General features: G+C 41.1%; 1 protein-coding gene across 13 annotated transcripts in view; it reads right to left on the bottom strand.

Moving 5' to 3' along the window:
• Positions 1 to 4,538: 4,538 nt before the first annotated feature.
• The window catches only part of KANK1 (KN motif and ankyrin repeat domains 1), a 166,558-nt gene continuing 149,164 nt past the window's right edge, over positions 4,539 to 21,932 (bottom strand). For all 13 annotated transcript variants that reach the window (XM_027827850.3, XM_043547228.1, XM_027827849.3 and 10 more), the window contains 9 exons: positions 21,419 to 21,637; positions 20,379 to 20,490; positions 18,299 to 18,526; positions 15,527 to 15,614; positions 13,030 to 13,249; positions 10,200 to 10,342; positions 9,462 to 9,662; positions 6,233 to 6,331; positions 4,539 to 5,320 (listed from right to left, as the gene is read on the bottom strand). In XM_027827850.3, the coding sequence (XP_027683651.2) occupies positions 5,258 to 5,320; positions 6,233 to 6,331; positions 9,462 to 9,662; positions 10,200 to 10,342; positions 13,030 to 13,249; positions 15,527 to 15,614; positions 18,299 to 18,526; positions 20,379 to 20,490; positions 21,419 to 21,637 (1,373 nt within the window). In that variant the 3' untranslated portion in view covers positions 4,539 to 5,257. The remainder of the gene's footprint in view (positions 5,321 to 6,232; positions 6,332 to 9,461; positions 9,663 to 10,199; positions 10,343 to 13,029; positions 13,250 to 15,526; positions 15,615 to 18,298; positions 18,527 to 20,378; positions 20,491 to 21,418; positions 21,638 to 21,932) is intronic.

Raw genomic sequence — 21,932 nt, 5'->3', positions numbered from 1 at the left:
GTGAAATCCAGACCGATTGAAGTTGATGGCAAACTTCCACTGACTTCAGTGGGGCCAAGATTTCATGCAGAGAGCCTGAGTACGGAGCCAGAAGCAAGCACAGCGTGATGTGCTCCTTGTGACCTCTATTGAGGCAGTTATGATGCTGCACTGTAAATCTGTCTTTCAAAGATGATGCTTCCAGAATAATGTCTGTTGTGCTGAGATAATCCCAATGGAAGTGAGAAGCATATGGTGCAGTCCCAGTTATCATTGCACAGGACAGAGAGCAATTTCTTCAATCGTTGTAGGGGAGAGAGTATGCTTTTTGTAGTGACTGACATCTGCTGTCTAGAAGCCCAGTGTCAGTGAAGAGCCCAAGAAGATCCTTAGAGTTCAGATTACTTGGACATACATTCTCAGATAGTGGACCTGTCATGACAGTGGCAGACTCTTCAAAGAGTTCTATTCTGCCTCCTTCTTGTTGGCTAGAACTTCAAGTATCTCTCTCCCCCTGCGGGCAGGAAAGTAATGGTGACATTAGTGTGTGTTGTGACTGATAAATAGAGGGTGCTAGTAAGAGCCAACTGTGATTGTGGTTTGTGTGGCATAGACACCTGTTCCCTGGGAACTAGAACTTAGACTAATTTCATACAGACAAAATCACCAGTCACTCAGCAGGGCTTTCAGTCACCACTAAATTGGGTTAGATCAGAGCTATTGAGCTGGAGAGGAAAACATTCTTAATCCCGTTAGAAATAATAGTTATTACCAATCACTTGAGCCACCCAGAGCCTCAGCCCAGTTGACTTTTTTTAAAAAAATGATTGAAGTGTTGGCGCTCTCAAGTTACAAGTTTTAACTTCTGTTCCCCTTAAAACAATCACTTCTGCTGGAAGTAGATGGTGCAGAAATGTGGACCTTATACACAAGAGTCACTTAGGAATAGAAGAACATAGGAATTGCTCTACTACCTCAGATGCATGGTTCCACCTGGTCCAGTATCCTGTCTCAGATAGTGGCCAGCCCCACATACTTCAAAGGAAGATGCAAGAAATCCCACAGTATGCAGATGTAGGGAAATCTGCCTCCCTACCCCCAAGGTCTCATCCTAATTCCTAATACTGTTAGAGTTAGAGATCATTTTAGGCCCTGAAACATAAGGTTTTACCTCCCTTCCAATACTCTGTTAGCATTAACTCTAACTCGTAAATCATGAGTAGTACTGCAGTGATGAAGGCACTTTCAAGACTGGCTCTGCTTAATGGATTTGAATTAGTCTTTCCCACAAGAAACTGGGAGACAGACAGCTGTTCTACCTAACAGGTGGTTTGAAAAGTATGTGCAAGTAATTAGAAGAAAACCATGCAGAGTGTCATTTTTTTACTTTTCCCCTTTGAAAAGTTCCCTGCCATCCATGTCATTTGTACAAAAACGAGAAGGAGAAAAAGACAGGGTAAAAGTCATCTTGGGCTACATTTTGCTCGGTTAAACCTCTATAGATCTGGAGTAACTCCACTGAAGTCAGTGGAACAGAATCCACACCCTCTGTATTTAATCAGATGGCATACCCCACGTTTTTGTTTCCTGACTTAACAACCTGTCCTGCCAAAAATCACATGCAGGGGATGAAAATAACCAACCTTTCAGATGAAGTGTTAAAAGCCTGCTATTCAAAATAGTTTCACAATTAGGTACCTACAAATCAAGACACAAAGTACCATTTAAGCAGATGGAATATTTTGTCCCAATCCTCTGTCTGGCCAAGTAAAGCACACGATGATTGACTTCCAGAGAGCACCTTCTCTACTTTAGTTCCTGTGGTTGTGCTGAAAGACTTTAATACATTACTTCTGTAGGTATCCTAGGGAGACAAAGAAACTCCACCTACAAATCCAATTACCACAAGTATAGGACCTCTGCAATCTTGTTCAGGGTCTGGCTTTCTGATTCACTTTCCTTGAGCAGTAGGTTAGGGGAATTGGAAAGCAAGTGGTGTGACCCTACTGGAGACTTTGTCCTTTGCTGCAGTTCAAAGGGTACTAGTTACACTGAAACATACCTACTTATTGGGATCCTGTGCTGATCTTGGTTTCGATACCTTTCCTTCTCCAAGGCTACAACCCTGAATGGCAGTCTAGATGTTGTGCACATATCTACATTCAGAGCATAAATCTGTGAAGGGATCACGTCAGTAGTTTATTTAGTCATGCAAAGGAAAGACTATTAGCTGGTTTTCTCAGCATGGGACATATCTGTGTTCAAATGAACTCACTGGAGACCTGACCTCGCTGGAGATAAAGTCACCAGGCAAAAGAATGCAACTGACGTTTAAAAAAAAGTAAATGCTAGTCCTTGTCTAATCCTATGCGATGAATGTGAATAGGTAGGACATAAGAACACAGCTGGATTTGGAGCCCTGTTTGGGCCTGAACCGTGAGCATTTCAGTCAGAGCAGAATGAGTGATACACAGTTTAAACTCACATGCGTGCTGGAATGTAACTAAATGACTTACATTTCCAATAAACCTGTAGTGAGAGCAAGAACATACATCTACACAGCTCCTTAACCCGTTGGAAATTAGCTCCTCTCTGCCTCCTTCTCAGCTGGATATCACCCAGGCACGGGCTGATTTTTGGTGGCTTCTTTTTGTTGTTCAGTGTGTGTGGGTGGAGGGGAAAGGGGGACCCACAAGGGTGTGATGTACTAAGAAGAATCTAACCTCTGGAGGGTGGGGCCTGTTTGGGACTTTTAAGAATAAGTCCCATCATACCTTCCCCAGGCATGGGCCCTCCCCTTAAAGTGGGAAGGAGCACAGTGCAGGCACCATAACAGCAGGAGTAAATCATTTTTCACATAGGACTCACACTGGTTTTATGCAATCACCTCTCTCCTCTTTCCTTTCAGCTAGTCTGGGTTAAAAAGAGGGTCCTCTTTCAAGACTCACAGGGAAAGCTGGGGGAAAAGTAAAGAACAGGAGCAGAGAAGAGGACAGGTACTTTGAAGGGGAAATTCAAGTATATTCCTTCTCACTGTCTTAGCATATGTCTTGTCTCCAGAGTTAACTCAAATAAACTGGTTAGTCTCTAAGGTGCCACAAGTACTCCTTTTCTTTTTAGAGTTAACTCTGACTCTTATTTGGGTATTGCCTCTTACCCAGCTTCTGTCAACACACAAAGCTGTCTCACCTGAGTTTGGTGGTGCTTTCAGCCCAGACTAGCTGGGGGTATAATCTAAACCCCGACTGCTGCGTGCCCTGGGCCTGGTAACCTGCCCACTTTGCAGTGAAGATGCAGGCTAAATCATTTGAGTGCTGATAGTCCAGTGCCTCCGCACAATTCTCTCCATGTGCCCACGACAGACAAGTTCTCCCACGATTCATTGGGAAAGAATCAGATTATCTCAACTCGCTGCAGCACTAGGAACCATGGGATACGCTCCCGCAAGGGCTAATGACACGCACAGGTGAGTGCAGCACCAGTGACAACACAGGAGATGGGGTAGGGCTTTGCAGTGTGGCTGCTCAGATACAGGGTGCTGACCACCTGGGTGAAGACACCTCAGGAGGGTTAATCAGCTAGAAGACTTGCCGTTGAAGAATTTCAAACTCTTTCTTCACGCTCTAAGGAATGACTCATCCAGCCATTATCCTGCCCTAGCAACACCATTAAAAAAGCCTATAAGATTCCTTTATTAGTGATATTAGGCCACATAGCCTTGACGTTAGCCAGCACACCTGGATTCTACTCTTGCTTTGCCATTGACTTGCTGCAGGTCACTTCATTTCTCTCTGTGCCCCAATTTCCCTGTCCAGTAGAAAGGGATAAGAACATCTGTCCCCCTCTGTGACGTGCCTTGTGATCCTCAAATAAAAGGCACTGGCAATGTCAGTGGTAAGGATTATTAATAATGACATTCAATGGAAAGACTAGCTGTACAAAATATGAAAATTGACCAACATCAATAACAGTTTAAAACTTGTGAAACTAGATTTTCAATTATAAGTTTCATGACAACAGCAATCTGAGACAAAATGGTTCCATGTTACACCCTCATCTCAAGGAGATGGCTAGACAGGGACTTGTTTGCCTAGTGAAACTCTTAAAACCTGTAGCTACCAAGTACAACTTGATCAGGGCTATAGGAGATGAATGAGTGAAGTCAGCTGACAACGTTAACACCTCAGTAACCCCAGAGTGTTGAACTATCCACTCATCTCAGCCTTGATCAATCCAGCATGCTTCACTACTACACTTGTAATTCACAGCTTTTTGGATGATGGTAGATCACAACTAAAGCAGCAGAGGAGTAAAACAGCATAATGAAATTTTATTTTGAAAATATGGCAAGAGTCTAAGGCACTTCAAACATTTAACTACATATGACTAAAGTGAATGTGACAAGGTAACAGCATTCCAAAAATATGCACTGAGAACTACTTAATTCCACTATAGAGGAACATATAGCTAATGCCTCTAATTTTATTCTCTGATAAACATTATGTATGGATCCTATGGACACTGACACATAGTTAATAAAAATATGGTAACAATACATGTAATTCTTCATGTAGTTTTTAATTACTAGAGAATATAAAATGTTGAAAATACTGTGCGATTTAATTTTATAGATACAATTATCTTTAATATAAAAGTTATACAATACATCCAACTGGTGACAACTCATTTATTTAGCTAATTTCAGACCTGACAGAGAGCCCTTCTTCTATTTCTAAACCATCAACCCACCAGCCCAAGCTCCAAAGAGCTGACGACATAAGAAATTACAATTTTTATAATTTTAAAATTAAAAAACTCAAAACCGTATTGGAATGACATTTATGAAAATAATAATTGCCAATAGCTCCATGTAAAGTAAATATAAATATTTTAGAGAACAATTAAAAAGTGCCCTGGAGACTATGACACTTGTTCAAAGGGGGCAAAAACACTCATACCTGTGAAGATAGCTTAAAATTCCTAAACTGTACATAATTCAACAGAATAGACTCTACAGCAAAGAGAAACAGGATTTATGCTGTATCCTGCAACGATGGATAGATGACAAAAGAATGGTTCTGGCTATGTTCCTAGCAGACTACTATCTAACTGTATGCTTTCTTCAAGTTTATAGTCTTCTACCTTTAGCACTAGGTTCTGCTTTCAATTTGCTGGTGAGTTCAGGCACAAGACAATTACATTCAGTATCTGTCTCTGTAATACAGTAACAATTAGCAGCTTAGAGATGGCATTAAGATTTACAGATATTCGTGCATTACTAATCAAACGTGGCTCTGCGGGTAGGACCAGGAGATGTCTTTCTGCTGAGCCTAGGTGTACTCTAGAAAGGGGAAAGGAAAGAACAGTTAGTTAACTGAATTCAGCTAATTAAATAAAGAGATTAAAACAGACTGCACATGAACCACTGTCCCTTCAGTTTATGAAGGCAGCAATTAAAATTCAACCTATATAGAACAGGTAATGTGTTTTGTTTCAGTCCAGGAGCAGCTATGCTGGCTGCATATAGCCTAGTGTCTGAAGCAGCACAGTATTATGGGTAGTAAAGCATTTAGGAACTGTTTATCATGAAGACAAGTGCAGACTGTGAGAGTTGGTGGATATTTGCCAGTTTGTCTAGGGTTGCAACAAAACTAGAGCTGGCCTTGCTTTGATGACTTGCTCTGTAATAGGCATCACAATTACGCAAAAGAAACTTTGTACATTGGCCAGTCTACGTGGATCTCTGATTTAACACAGACAATGAATTGTCCTCACCCAGAGAGAAAGGGGTAGGAAGTGTTCTCTCGCCAGGGTCCAGGCTGTCCTGATCTGTATTGCACTATTTGCTTAAAGGTTGTCTTGTGAATAAACACAGATTGTCCTATCCTGTGCTGCCCACCCAATACCTTTCAGAAGCTAAGTATTTATCAAACAAGAAGTACCCACAAGCTATACGCACTTGTACGTGCAGTCAGAGGGAGTATATTCACAGACAGATGACCTACATAGCGCTGTCAAAGTTCTTTGTATGCGGTGTTGTTATAGCCATGGTGGTCCCAGGATATGAGAAAGAAGAGGTGGCTGAGGTCACATAAGTTGGTCCTCACCCACCTTGCCTCTCTAAAAAGTTCTTTGCTTAAAGCCTGGCCTCTCCAGACACTGACCACATGATTTTTCCCATGTTTAGTCTCAAGAACAGAGAGATACCATGTAAACTCCGTGTTCAGCGACCTGGAACATTTAACATACTAACCGGTGACTGGGGTTTGGAAAAGTTTACATGAGCATAAAGAAGAACGGCTATGTCCTTGTGTCCTGCTTCCAGGGCTATGGAAAGTGCTGTGCTGCCATCCTTAAAGAATGAAAAGGAAAAAGAAATTAATGTTCATTTGCGTTACCAAGCCCCTTAAAAGCTCCTTCAGTCTACAGAGAGTAGAAGTTACTGAAATGAGGCCCTATTGCTCCAACAGCCAGCCTAATTTAGGGTCCTGTTTAATTTCCTTTATTATAATTAAGTGACAACAAGCCTTGTGCTTCTGTTTTATGAGGCAATCCAAGTGCCAGAGGCCTCATAATTTCTCTCAACAAGGGGATTGGATTATAGCTGAGAAAGAATGAGTGTGCCATTATTACAATAACGTTACAAGTAATTCTGTGTAAAACCAGTGATTTCAGGAGATTGGTCCGAATTTGCTTGAGAGAAATTGCATTGTTGGTGGGGAGGGGAAGAGAAGTGAAGGGAGGGATAAAAGTTAATCAGATACAATGAGAATTAGCTGTGTTATAACTCCCATTAAGAGTAAGAGCAGCTGCATTCCTAATTCCAAAAGCACCTGGCTGAGAGTCTACCCACGAACATTGTTCTTTACAGATATTGTTTTCTTGCGTCAGAAAATATTTTATTTATTTCAAAATCATAGGGGAACAGAAGATTGTACCTTATTTGTGTGTGTGTGTTTACCTGCTTTAACCTTGTAAATAAATCTCTTATTTCTTTTTCCGAGTTAATAAACTGTTAATTAGTTTACAATAGGATTGGCTACAAGTGTCTTTAGTGAGAGATCTAGGTTGCACTGGACCTTGGTAAGTGATTGGTCCTTTGGGACTGTGACTAACCGGAATATTGTTGTGATTTTTGGTGTAAGGGGCCAGCTATCACTGAGGCAGGCTTGTCTGGGTGGCAAGATAGATTGGCATCCCCAAGGCCGCCTATTAAGGCTGATATAGTGCCGGAGCTCACAACCTGTGTGAGGTTCGTGCCCTGGCTCTTGACAGTCTGCCCTAAAGGTGGCACCCACAGTCCTGTGCCATTCCAGACAGCGGGACAGCTGACTCCTTATCTCTGACCCTCTCCTGCACAGCACACAAGTCAGTCAAGAGAAGCTCTCCCTGCCCTGACACTCCCTCTTGTGGAGCTAGTGTTTGCTTCCCCTCCTGAGGCCAAGCTGTGATGGATGCAGGCATCACTCAGCCGTAGCACCTGCTGACCAGTGATTTTTAGCTCACAGGGCACGAGGGGATTTGCCAATAACAGCATTCAGCACTGATATCACCAGTGCTCACTAGTGTGCTGCCAGCCTCTTCTTCCCTTGTCCACACAAGTTTCCACTACAACACCAGCATTAAAGCTGGCATCACAGTTAAATGTTTGGGAGGAGCAGACTTGTTAACTATTGCTGTGGCATTTGGTATTAGAGCAGTCAAGACCAACCTAAAGGAAGGTGCAGCCTTGATCTTTGCATGGGCCACCTTTAAGTGAAATGCTTCCTTATCAGGTGGTGAGGAGTGATTGCCATGTTTAATTCTACTGAATGGACAGTGGGTGGGGTGGTCAACCACTAGGATATTTGCGCTGAGAGAGGAACACTGGTACATTTGGGGTGTACACAGATTTGTCCTGGAAAAGCAGGAAGTGTTCAGCAAAGTTCCTGAATCATTAGCAGGATGGCACAAATCAATAGCACAGAGCTCATTTCCATAATGGCAGCTGGAAACCAAATTCTTGGTCATAAAAGGGCACCAGTAGAAATATAATCATTCCTTAAAAATGCCAAAGTACCAAGCAAGGTACTTGCCCATATCAAAGAACTGGAGGTAATTTAATCTCAACAGATCTACAACTGAATGGCTTGTGTAAGTGACAGCACCATAGTACCTAAGTCAGGGTTGGCGCCATAGCATCACCTAAATTTTAGGCACCACCAATGTGACCGACAGAATGTTGACAGGCTGCTTAAAATTAGCACCTGTCTCCGGTGGCCCTAGACTGCTTTAAGAAAGGACCTGTGACACCAAGGTAACCTCATTCACATGTCTATCGGTACGTCTATACAGGGAAAAAAGCCTCGAGGAATGGCCATAGCTGGCCTGGGTCAGCTGACTCGGGCTCAGGCTGTGGGGCTAAAAATTGCTGTGTAGATGTTTAGACTTGGGCTCAAGCCTGAGATCTGGGACCCTCCGCCCTCGCAGGGTCCCACAGCTCGGGCTCCCAGCCAGAGCCTGAACACCTACACAGCGATTTTTCAGCTTCAGAGCCCAACCCCCACGAGCCGGAGCGAGCAGACTCGGGCCAGGCATGGGTTTTTTATCTCAAAGTAGACATGCCTGATGAGGCCAGCTATTGTACACCACTCACTCTGACGGCCGTAAAACCAACTGAGCTTCCTGACTAAGGTTTATGTACTGAAAGTGTTATAACTGTTGTACAGGGAAGTTAAACCCCCAAATTAAAAAAAAAGCCAGACCGTGTACGGGTTGAAAGTGAATAACTGGGTGACAGTAATAGCTAGAATCCAAACATACCCTGGAACAATACTGTCACCAAGAACACAACCATAATACTCAGTCAAGACATTCTCAAGTTTTAAAGGATATATTGATAAAATCCTCTATCTCAGGGGTTCTCAGACTTTTGTATTGGTGACCCCTTCACACAGCAAGCCTCTGAGTGTGACCACCCCTTATAAATTAAAAACACTTTTAAACGTATTTAACACCATTATAAATGCTGGAGGCAAAGCAGGGTTTGGGGGTGGATGCTGACAGCTCGTGACCCTCCATGTAATAACCTCACAACCCCTTGAGGGTTGCCAACCCCCAGTTTGAGAACCCCTGCTCTGTCTACTCACACAGGGTGCAGTGATCTTTTCTAACCCAAGAAACGTACAAGCATATCATTCTCAGTTGAGCACACACACTGCCTCCCCGCCCCCCAACTTGTATACCTGAAGTTAAGCATCTAAGTTTAGACACCTTAATGAGGGAGCCCTGATTTTTGGAAGTGCTCAGAAAACCATGTACTTAAAAGAAAAACAATCACAGTATGCACTAAGACTAATAAGGTTCTGGCGTTTCTATTTTAGGTTGTCAGCCATAAATTTCACGTAAGTAGATCTTTGAATCTCTCCATTCAGTAAAAATAAATCAACATTCCAAAAGTTATCTGGTGGAAAGGTAGAGCAGTGTCTGGAAAGGCAACTCACATTGTCCTGTAGGGTGCCATTACATCCGGCTTGAGCCAGCAAGAGCTTTACTATCTCTACATGTCCATGTTCACTAGCACACATCAGAGCAGTAGAGCCCTCATCATCCTGGATATTGACATCTGCACCACAGGCCAGCAGAGCTTTAACCATGTCTATCCGTCCATGACTTACTGCCAGCATCAGAGCAGTTTGGCCGGCCTGAAAGGAAAATCACAGCTAAAGTAACAACCAACCAAGGGGCAGGGACTGTCATACAGCACCTGTCTGAGTCCTCTAGCTCCTACACATGCACATGCATACACTCACTCTCATCTGCAACTGCTGAAAGAAGTCAAAACTATCACAAGAGAAGATCTGCTTTAGGAGAAAAGTTGGGGTAACAATATCTCACAAAGTATAAAGAACTATGAGTTCTACAGAGTTTACAAACTTCTCCTGAAATTCAGTTTTGTTTTTCCACACAGTGCCCCAAAAAATTAAAAGGACAGTTGAGGCACTTGAAAAAGAAACATCTTATTTAAAGCTCAAATATTTTTCCATGGCTCCATTTTGTAAACAGGAACCAAAACCATACACACAGATGTCAAGAGGCAGTGACTGGCTGCGTACAGTCCGTGCAAACTCTGAACTAATGGAAAGTCACACATCTGCTCTGCGGTTGCAATAAAGGCAACTTTATAGTCAATTTACAAAGCAAAACAGCTTTGAATGGTATCTGAGTGCGACAGTACTGACCTGACTGGCTTTAGCATTCACGTCCCCACAGCCAAAGAGTTCTTCCACTATTCGCATGTCTTTCTCAGCCTCCACAGCTGCAAGAGCGGCCAGCATGATGGGGGTATAGCCAGCCTTGTTCTGATGATTTACGTTACAAACATCTGCAGAGGAATGAGAGAGTTTCTTTGGAAAGCAGGAACTGTACTAATGAACTGAATAAATTGCTATGAGAACAGCCTGTTGAATCTGCAGTAGTCGCTCACATAACGAAAGCAATTCAGAGGAAAGCTGAGGAAAAAAGGGTGCTCTTGAACCAAAGAAAAAATCATTCTTCTTCGTTACATGTATGACATGCTTGCCACAGAAAGGATACAAAGCAATTAATTTGTCACTGTTGAGGTACTGTTAAACTTTAAAAAATGATGGAAATTTTACAAGAATATTACATACAATACCAGCCTCGGGCTGGAATTTGGGGCAGGCTAGCCGGGTGAGCCTTTATTTCATTTTTGGAATGAGGATTACCTAACTATAATTAAATTGGTGATTATGGCCAATGAAATTCAAGACCAAAAGGTTTCCCCACAGCACGTTTTCCTTTAGCTACTTATATTGGTGCATTTTAAAGTTTTGCACAAGATACTCTGACTTGTTTTGGAGCTTTAGAAAAGGCTTTCCAGTTAAAAGGTTTCAAGCTCTAACAACTACCTGTCTGGGAACCAATACAGTTAGGCCGCTGAGGAAGTGTCGGGAACTAATAATCTTTTTGTTCCAACCTAATACACCAGTCTGTCTTCTATTCCTAAAATTTTTGAGTTCAGTGGGGCTAGTACTCATTTAGAATCCAATAGCTTTCGAATGTGTTCATATTTTAATTATCATTTGGAGGGCAAGAGGGGATTTATATAAGGTTTCTGTAAGAGGCTTGAAGTTTCAGCTCCACTGCAGATTTACCACCAGAAAAAAAATTCACAGCAACATCTTCACGTTTCTCCCTGCTTTTCAAACAAACATGGCATTTGCAAAAGCGATGCGGGAAGAAGAAGCAGGATGGGAAGGTGTCAGAAAATGTATGCATCCATGTCTCAGAGGAGTGGCAGTCAATTATACTAGCTATAACCAGCTACAGAGATCCAGGCTTGCTTTCCAGTGCCAACATGCTAGCCCCCCAGTTACCACTGGGGAATTCAGCTGAAAGGACCAAAGATTTTCAAAGGGCAAAAAAGTATCTGACCCCTTTTAAGTGCTGCTCTGCTGCAGGTGAGAAATGCTACACCTTGTGGTAGTGCTAGCTGAAGCCATTCTTACTTGACTGATCTACCTCTGCATTTAAATGCCTCCTAGGAAGCGCGTTCTCAACTACCCTCCCCTTCTTTATAGCAGGATGGGAGGGGAGGGTCCTGAACCTTTTTTCTGTTGTAACATTGGGTGACAGATTGCAAAAGGTTGAGAGCCACTCTGCGCTATTACAACTCACTCCATCCTTGCCAGCTGGAGATTTTGCACCTATGCACATAGCTGATTTGGGAAGTTCACTGTTTCATGTGTCTAGTGACCATTCACATACAGTAATTAAAGGAAGAGCTGTCCACACTGACACTTAGGAAGGAATTCTAAACCTTTTAACAGGATGCCTGGCACAACAGTCCTTTTCACATCGCACCCTGCCCATAATTGTTGGCATTTCCAATTCCAGTCACTTCATTTAATTACTAATGCAACTACACTGGCTATTGTGGACTGAAAAACAATGACTTCCCACACAGCAGCAGCGTGCTCATGCTACTTTGAGATATTCAGGGAGGTAAGAGAGAAAATTATTTCCAACAGTCTAGAGCTTGCATCAGAACTCAGTCCTGTCACATTCTCCTTCAGTGACTCATTGCTTCCACCCGGCCTGTGTTCAAGCCAGCCTACAGCATTTGAAGTGCTTGTTTTCCTGTCAACGGAGGAGGAAGTCTTTGGTGCTGGATGTGCTGCATTGTTACACTACGTTCATTCTCTAGCTGGTGTTTCTATTTTTGCTGATGAACAATCGTTAGTATAGCACCTTTCATTTGGGAACCACAAACCAATTTACTAGCATTAATCAAGCCTCTCTACACCCTTTTGAGGTACAGCAGGTAAGTATTATAGCTATTTTACAGAGACAAATTCTGTTCTGTACCTCAATTGGGGCACAGCCCATGTGAGGTGGGGTGGGTTCTGGACTATCCTTACACTATCTACCTTTTGCCAGGGGCCAGCTCTAATTTACAGCAGCCCTAGCTGGGCTGTCCACTGCCTGAACTGCAGCCCAAAGCAGTAACTGTGCCAACTCTGCCTACTACCACTACTTCTTTCCCTCCCCCCCTTACACTGGGCGGGAAAGGGGGCAGTATAGGGCTACACGTGGCAGCCCCACTCTGCTCCTGGGCTAGGGAAACTCTCCCCTGGCTGCTGCAGCACCTTTATAGTCCCCATTTGCCATCAGGGTGGCGCACAGGTGCTGAGGTGGTGGCCAGGCTCAACCCCTAAGTCAGTGGCTAGATTAGCCATTCAGCAAGTCACTGGTAAAATCTGGAATCTAACCTAGGAATCTAGATGCCATCTAGACACCACTGCCTTCTCTTCTGCAAGTTAAGCAAAAACCATCACCCGCAAAGCAAGTCTGGAATCCTTAATTCCCAGTGCTGTCTTAGTGTGAAGTTGCACTGTACTGTTCTAGAATTAAAATTCTGGAGGGATTCTGCTGGAGGAAGCCCAAACCCAGAATTCTGGAGCTGACCGGCAGGATGTTACCTGTGAGGATCACACACACACAAAAAACCAACCCATCCCAAAATCCCCTCAAAAACAGCCAACCTACTTGCATCCAAAAGCAGCTTTACAATCTCAAAGTTAGAGTGTGACACACTGTAATGGAGAGCTGTGTTGCCATTCCCATCTGCCATGTTGATTATGTGTCTGAGGACAGGGGGAGAAAGCTCTTCAAAAGCAGCTATGTAGTCTCCAACCATTGCAGGAACGGCTGACTTTTGACTCGATACGCGAAACCACTCATGCTGGATGGTATTTAAACAAAATCTCTGCCAAAAGACAAGACAAAAATATTTTTAGATGCATGTACTATTTATAGTGTTTTCTGGCCCACAAAGTGGCAGTTCAGGAAACCAAGACTTCTTTAGTCCGATGTGGGCAGAAAGTATTCAACTCAAACCCAAGAAATAAAAATTGAATCTTTTCCTCCCACAAATCTCCATGTGAAACTCAGGTTGTTAATTTCTACCTATTTCACCTCATTTCCAGGAAGCTTGCCTGTCTCTCTGGTGGTCCTAAGTTTGACAAATGACTGGTATCAAGTGCTGACTGATAGGAGCAGGGCTTGCGATGGTAACTCTCTCCTTACATAGTTAACTAAGTGTATATATTAGTCTTGTTTTAGGGAAGCGTCCCAGACTGACAGCAATGAAAACTGAAGTTTTTCAAGTGCACAGCTACAGTGCAAGCTTCCCTATATTGCCTCACCAAGGTGTCTTCGTCCTAACCTGGAAGGACTCAGATATTTCTCCCTTCTCTCCCTCTCCATTCTCTAGTTCTGGTCTCTCCCCAGCTCTGCTCCCTTCAATACAAAGACTCACAGGCAGGGAAACCTACTCTCATCAAGAAATCCCAGGGCAATCAATGGTGGATTCACTCAATGTGTTTCTTTAGGCCCTTATGCTGCATTAGTATTTGCTGATGCTGCCCCTGGCACTTGTGTTAGCAGATCTTGAGACAGAACCAGGGCCAGAGATTGTAAGCTTCCTTTATGTCTTGTTTTATTACCTAAGCCATGCCATTATCCTTGATAACATACAACTTTTAGGGTGTAAACTGTTAGTATAGTCCCTTTTGTTTATATAACACCTAGCATATTGTGGGCACTACCAAAGAGAAACAATCAAACAATAATTACTGATACAGAATGCCCTTTAGTGGTACACATAGAAATATTTTCTTATTTTAGAAAGCAGTATGCACCAAAATTTCACCAATATGCTATTTTGTAAATAGCAAATGTCAAACTGTGAATAAGGACCATGCTTTCTACATGTGGATGCCTACATTCAGGCACATCATATTTAGGCATCATATTTAGGCATCTCTGGGAACTGAGAATGCTCAATACATTGATAAAAGATCATACCACTTATTTAGGTGACTAACTTTGGATGCCCAAGTTTGAACATTTTGCACAAGGTTCATTTCCAACTCATAGATAAAGGGAACTAGAGCTGATTAGACTGGAGTTCTCAATTACAGAGAATCCACTTGTGCTTGTAAACAGTTTGAGCATGAAAAATAATGCACACGTTCAAATTACCCTTGCTGGGCAAAAATAATCACCTGATTATCCCATTATGGACACTTTCAACACCCACTAGGCTTGAAAGTTTGTTCTTTTCATGAAAAACTACCAGAGCAGACAGGACTAATACAGGGATTAAAACTATATGTCACCCAAACATTAACCAACAATGTCAGGCCCAAATCAGAATTAGAAAGACATCAGGTTCGAGACCTTTGGCCTGATTATCAGAGGTGCTGAACACCTGGAAATCAGGAGCTGCAGTGCTTCCCATTACTGGCAGTCAGGCATTTGATTATTGTATTTCACACCTCCTCCAATTATAAAGCTGTAGTTGTAAGTACAGAACACAATTTCACATTATATTTACAGCAATCTACATTAATTCATCTTCAGAAAACCCTCACAAAATGCACAAAGATGATGGAGGTAATTTCCATATTTAACAAGTGACATTATTTCTTTAAGATAATATTAGCACAGCAACCTCATTCTGCTTGTTTGTACTATATTAAGAATATTTTCACAAGTGAGAAAGAAACAGCACGTATTTCTATGTTTGGAAAGAGGCAGAGCACATTCCACATCAGAACATACTCTGTACTTTTGTAATCAAAAGGAATGCTAACTCCCAATGCCATATATTTTCCCACAGGAGTGTGGTTACCAGATCCACATCCAAACTTGCCAGCCACATTAACACAGCACTTTCTAAAATATAAGTGGAATGCACTAATGCAATGAAACTGCCCTTTAATAAGTAACACTATTTTTATGAGCTTGTCTTTTGGATGAATACATTTCTGGCATGAAGTAGTATGGATGAGTTGGTTGACAAAAGTCTTCTGATGTGGGACCAGAAATGACATTCGGAGACTGTCTAAAGATAGTCTTTATTCTGCCCAGCTATTTAATTTACAGTCCTGAAAACAGGAAGTTACCCTGACTTGTGCTAAAAGAGACTGAATGAGTGAGAAACCTTCAGAGTAGTGACTTTACACTGGAGTGGGCTTACCATTTCTTTGCTGGCTAAGGCCTTGGGATCCTCTATGTTGCTTTTAAGTAGATTACATGCAGACAACATCTTTTCACTTAATTCGTATCTGCGGAGCAAAACCAAAATAAAAAGGCATTTGTAAATTAGTTCCTCTTGATTTAAATGGTTTCCCTTGTAACTTTTCAAAAAGCTACAAAGGAGCAAATGGTTCCATCCCTGCCACAAATGCTGAAATGTGGAATCCATTCTGGCAGCAGTTTTAAGTGCGAAAAGAAGAACAGGCTGCACCATTGCCCTTCAACAACAGAACAAAAAGTAGGTTTCCCAGATGTACCAAGCAGGATAATTAGTACTAATAAAGGTGAGCAACATCTAACTCCTGAGTTTTAGATGCACTTACCCTTTATATGAAATGCCAATTACATTCTGTACTGTCAGAGGTAACGGTTACCAGCATTAAGAGGAAATAGAACTAATGGGGGAGAAGCAATGTAAGCTCTGGCTCCTTGCCTTTTCTCATTACACCCCAGATGCCAGGAACACCCTTGCTAATCCCTGTTCAACATGTGATTTCACTCTATTCCTTCGAATCCCTGTTACTTTTCCATCACTGACCTCCTCCCCATCCCTTATTATTGACATGGTTCCCAAACTGCAATATATTTATTTTAAAATCAAAAGAAGAACTAAAAGATGTGAATGTAGCAACTGGGGTTGAATTGCCCAGGTTGCTGATCGCATGCTGGTCTGTGGAAAATGGCCTGTATTTTTGCACGGTCTGAGAGACCAGCGACAATTTCAAGCAATAGCCTTTTATGAAGCACTAGGGATAGAAGACACATCCACGGGAAAGTTAGTGGTTTTAACTTTTCAGTGATATAAAGCAGTTTTTCCTAGCTTTGGTACTTCACGTGAAATCAGATGTTAAAAAAAAAAAAAAAAAAAATCACACTTTGGTTATGCCTCTGCACACCTACTGCATCCTGTGCTCGTAGGATAGCACCTGGGGCTCTGATCTAGACAGTCCAATCCGGTTAAAAAAAAAAAAAAAAGACTTATCTTATACACTTCACCACTGTAACCTTCCTCCTTCTTCATTCACCTTTTATCATCCCTTGCTACGTATTAAATCGAAATTCAAATGCAAGTTCCTTGCAGAATAGACCTGTTATTTTTATTTTGTCTGTAAAATGTCACACCTACCTCTGGCACTGTATAAATAAAACAGAGAAGACTTTAAAAGTCACCGTCTAAACACATGTATATTAAAACCCCTTAATTATTTATAGTAGTGGCGCATACTTGTTATTTAGCAGGAGATAAATACACATATGTTTTGCTGTTAAGTTTTATCACCATTGAAATACCACAGCTGAATAACTATTATCTAACGGGCTTGTTTACATGGAACAGCAACACAGCCTACAGGATGATGTGATTTCTAAAGGGCGCTAATGTGCTGCTTACTAATGGGCCCATGTAGTCCTGCTGGTGAGCACTAAAAGTTCCCAACTGTGCTTCAGTGTAGTGCTGTTTCAAACAGCACTATGTTACAGTGCACTAGGGTACTTTTAGTGCACACCAGCAGGGTCTGCACAGACCGATTAATGCACAACACACTAGAATGCTTTAGAAATCACAGCCCCGTAGGACACATCGGGCTTGTCTACGTAGAGCATCACAGTGGCCATTATGATGCCACTTATTTATTTTTACAAGTGCACTTTTACCATTTTACATTTTAGCAAACCTTGTGTGTTAAATGGGTATTTTATCTTGGTTCAGATTTAAGACCACTCTCTCTATTCTTACAGTTCTTGTTATGTAGGAGGCAGCAACGCATAACACAGTACAGTGGCAGACGTATGGAAAGGGTAAGTATTGCTTGTCCAATGCGATCTTACCTAGCTCATCACCAGGCAACCTTATTAAAAAGAAGCTTGGTAGTGGTATGCTGTATAATGCATGACGGAAGCTTTAATTTACATGGTCTGGGGCTTGATCCACTTCACACACCACACCCCGCCAATGCATCATCCTTGGCAGTTGAAATCAGCTGAGGCATTTCTGATGACAGGCTCAAGTTCAAGACTAGTATGGATGAGTGGTAAGTGTTCGGTTTGTTGACCTGCAGGGCATGGTGCAATATTCATATGTTTTCTCAGGCTTTATTCTGATGAGGTGGTTAGGAAAGTGTTATTCTTTTTTGTTTTTAAATATGAGTGCCATTGGTTATCAGGGGATGGCCTGTACTGACTATAAATAACCTGGACCTAGTTATAAACAGACTATTTTAAATTGGATATGGGGCGAGCATATATATTATAAGAATACAGTCAATTAAAAACAATAAAAGTGGCAAGAAACTATAGTCCTCTGATATGTTCTTACTATTCACAGAGAATCCTCTTACCATAACAATCCCTTTCTTCTGGTCAGTGAAGATTACCATCCCTGGCTACGTTTTTAGCAAGCATATGCAGATAAATTTGGGAGAAGTTTAGTATTTACATATTGGGATCCCGCTGAATATAGTATTCAAAGAGTTGAATGGAGAACAGTGAAGAATACATGATCAGGAAGAGGCGTACTCAAAACAAGCCTAAAATTACCGTTTTTAAAAGATAGTCTCCATTGACCTAGTGACACAGGAAGTGGGTAGCATGCCAGTAAGAGTCTAGGTTTGTGCTTTCCAGAACATAGTAATTAGCAATGATGAGGATGTACTACTGAAAATAAAAAGGCCCGCTCTATACAGTATTATATATTAAACAGGGAAATATACCACACCTCTCTCTGATTTCAGCCTTCTCAGGCTCACTCTCTTGAGCCTGCACCTCCTCGTCCACACCAACACACCCAACATCTTCAGCATTAAGCTCATGATGTCCTCCTTCCATCTTATGCAGGCTGTACCTCTCCTCCTGGTGAGAATACTCATCGCCTTCACCCTCATCATCTGACTCTGAGGAAGAACTCTCTTCTGAACTAGACTCGTCACTCGATGTGGTTTCATACCTAGATGGCAATCGGGAGTTGTAGAAATAGTCCATGAAAGATTTCATTCAGTGACATTTGATAGTTGATCAATGCCAGATTAAACTAATACTTTGCACATGTATATTACTATCCATTGGTATCCGAAGAACTTCAAAGCCTTTTACAAGTATGAATCAAACATCAAAACAACTTTCTGAGGTAGAGATCATTCCCATTTTACATAGATGGGGGAATGCAGATGCAAAGAAATTAAGTGGCTTGACAAAAGGTTGCACAGTAAGGCCCCAATTCAGGAAAGCAATTAAGCACATGCTTAACTTTAATTATGTGCTTATGTCCCATGACACATTCTTAGTGTTTTGCTAAAAAGATATGCTCTCCTGCACTGGGGCTTTAGCTTAGGACCTGAAATAGCAATTCAGAATGACGCCAGCCAGTGATTCAACTTCTGAAGATAATTCTAATCATACACAGAAAAATAATAGAAATAATAGAAAAATATTAGTAAGACATCCAATATTAGACTAATGGGTAATTCTTCATTATCTCAAGAGAATGAAGCAGCTGATTAGATTTGATCATTACATTCTTTGATAGTCAAAAATGAGGATAAAAGTCTTCCAAAGATTTTTAGAATACGTATTTAAGAGTTAATGCCTAAATAAATCTCTGCTAAACCATATTCTCTCTCTGACACTTTGACCATTACATTCACATTGTCCCATGACTGAGACTGTGCAATGCAACTAGTAGGAGAAAAAAGAGAGAAACATCCCTTTTAACAGTAGAAACCTTCTTACAGCCCCAAATATTACCTGAGCCACTCAAGTGAAAGACAAACTACTCCTGCTTAGAGAGGAATTTATTGCCTTGGGCTTCTCCACTTCCATCCTTTCCCCCTGCCAAGCTAATGTTACCTAAGACCAGAAGCAATCTCCCCCCCCCACACACACATGTTTTTTGGGGTGCTATGATGATGGGGAAACTTTTGTCTTTTTAGATTAAAAATAAATAGGGGTTAGACCATTTTGAAGCTGATTCTAATGAACTACCTGATCTACTGATCTTCTCTGTAAAGAACACATGTGATGCTCAGTGATTGTTTACACATACATTCTCACATCTACAGAAATAGGTGAAATCTCACCCCCACTGCAATGACAAAACTCTAACTACAACGGGGTCAGAATTTTGCCCAATATATACAATAGTAAGTAATTGTTTAATGTGTAGGTAAGATGTTCAGGCTTTACTTTTCAATTTCCCTTTAAAGTATTTGGTTTTTTCTTTAACAAAAAAGCATTTAAAAAGACAATGATGTGCCTATTTGAAAGTTCCTTCTTTAACTGATAAGTTGATGTAACATTCTGAAATTGATAACATTTTAAAATGGAAAGATTTTTAAACTAAAATTTGCTTTTCACTACTTATGTTTACTTTAGTCAATTTCACTTCTTGATCTTATACAGACAGCGCAATACTGCAATATCTTGATTGTCCACACTTTATTAAAACTGCATGTGTTGAAAAACAATTCCATTGAAATTAGAAGTGTTCCCATAGGTCTTTGTTTGCTTGGTATTAAGTTTTTTAAAAGCTTATGTATACAAAAACTTAGCTTTGGGACCATGTGTGACATGGTAGCTTCCATAAAAACAAAAAACCACAGAAATGAAAGATCTCAATAAGATCATCCCGGACAAAAGTTTCATTTCTCTCCCCCTCTAATTCATACCCTTCAGGATTGCTCTCAAAATTCTGAGAGAATTGCTGTACCACTATGTGCATTTCCCTCGTTTTGTCCTGGGAAAAGGAAGAAAAGTGTTTTGATTGAATAGTCAGATATTTTTGAAAACAGGATTCCTCTTACCCTCCATTTATACCGACAAATTGCAGGTTCTTCTTTGCACCATTCAAATCCCCCTTTTCCCCATCCCTTTTCTTCATGATGGACTTCAGTGTACTTTCATTATTTGCACATACTGTTGGAGAGAGTGCCAAATGCATGCATCAGTACAAGTTTTGCACCATCTTTGGGTGTAACTGCTTGTTTTAGATCATCTTAAAACAAACAGCTCTTTATTTAATCTGTAGATTTAAGGTGGATTTGTCTTATTCCTTCTATATACAGAGCCACTGGCACATTAAAGTTACAAACAAACTATTGTTGTTTGTGTGCAGGAAACACAAACACAAAAAGCTACCCAGAAAATCAGGTCCAGAAGCAGAAAACTGAGAGATAAGGTCATCTAAGGGGGTGGGTTTTTTTGCTTGATGGCAACCTGGAGACAGATACATTTTTACTGTTTTGTTGCCGGTGTCAATTTTCTAACCATTGAAACTGGTTAATTTAGTCTGTCAAGAAAATCCTAATTCTTGGTGCCAAATGACAAGTACTTGAGTGCCAACACTGAAGTTGCCAATTTGTTGGAACAGAAGGCTAGATATATAACATCTATGCACAGGAAATATGTTTGACAAGTTCTCATTTAACCGGGGAGGGGGTGAGGTTTATTTAGATTGGTGAATTTAACTTTAAATATTCATTGAAGTAAGTCAATTTATTAGTTTAAAATTAAACACACTATGATTACAAAAAATATATATACACCAGGCATTAAAGGGTAGCAAATGTTAAGCCACATTTATCTCTTATTAGATTTTGTCTGATAAGTCATTAACAAACTGCACTCAACCATTTTACAATACACTGTAACCTACCATTTAAAAATTAAATATTGACTGGACATGATAGCACTCACAATGTCCCTCACCTTCACTTCTGTTTCTTCTGGAAATATTCCTCCTACCTCTAAAATTATACATGAGGAGCCATGTGATTTATTCCAACTGTGTTTGAATATTAAAGACAATTAGCATTAACAGAGTTATGTCTCTGCAGATAGTTACCATAGAGGCCAGACGCAAGCTGGTCATCTGTTAGATTAATCGGAGGTATTGCACTGTCTTGAGAAGACAAGGATTTCTTTCCCCATCCTCTTTCTACTGTGGCAATCATCTTCTCCTCTTGTATGGTCCCAGCCTCCTGTTCAAATTTCAATGTCCGGGAGCTAGAAGTCAAGCATGCACTAGGAAGCTGACCATGCGGGATGTACTCCAGATCAGCATCTGTCAGCAAAGAGGGTGAACATTATTAGTACTGAGAAGTCAAACCAAAATTACTGCTTTGTACCAGTAGGGAAACTATCATGCTGCACCACTGAATAAATTGTACGCTATATTGCTCAGTGATAAAAATCCATTAAAAAAAAAAAAAAGAGTATGATGATTTTCACAAGTTTAAAAATTAATCAGTTCAAAGGATTTGTTTCCCTCTTTCAAAGTACACAATACAAAGACAACTACTGAGATCCAGGCAGTAAAGGGCCATCATCCAGGCAAGTGTTTCTGGGGGTATGCATGC

This window comes from Chelonia mydas, chromosome 5 (genome assembly GCF_015237465.2).
Source record: "Chelonia mydas isolate rCheMyd1 chromosome 5, rCheMyd1.pri.v2, whole genome shotgun sequence".
NCBI classification, from domain to species: Eukaryota; Metazoa; Chordata; order Testudines; family Cheloniidae; genus Chelonia; species Chelonia mydas.
This window is presented reverse-complemented; position numbering and strand designations above follow the sequence as displayed.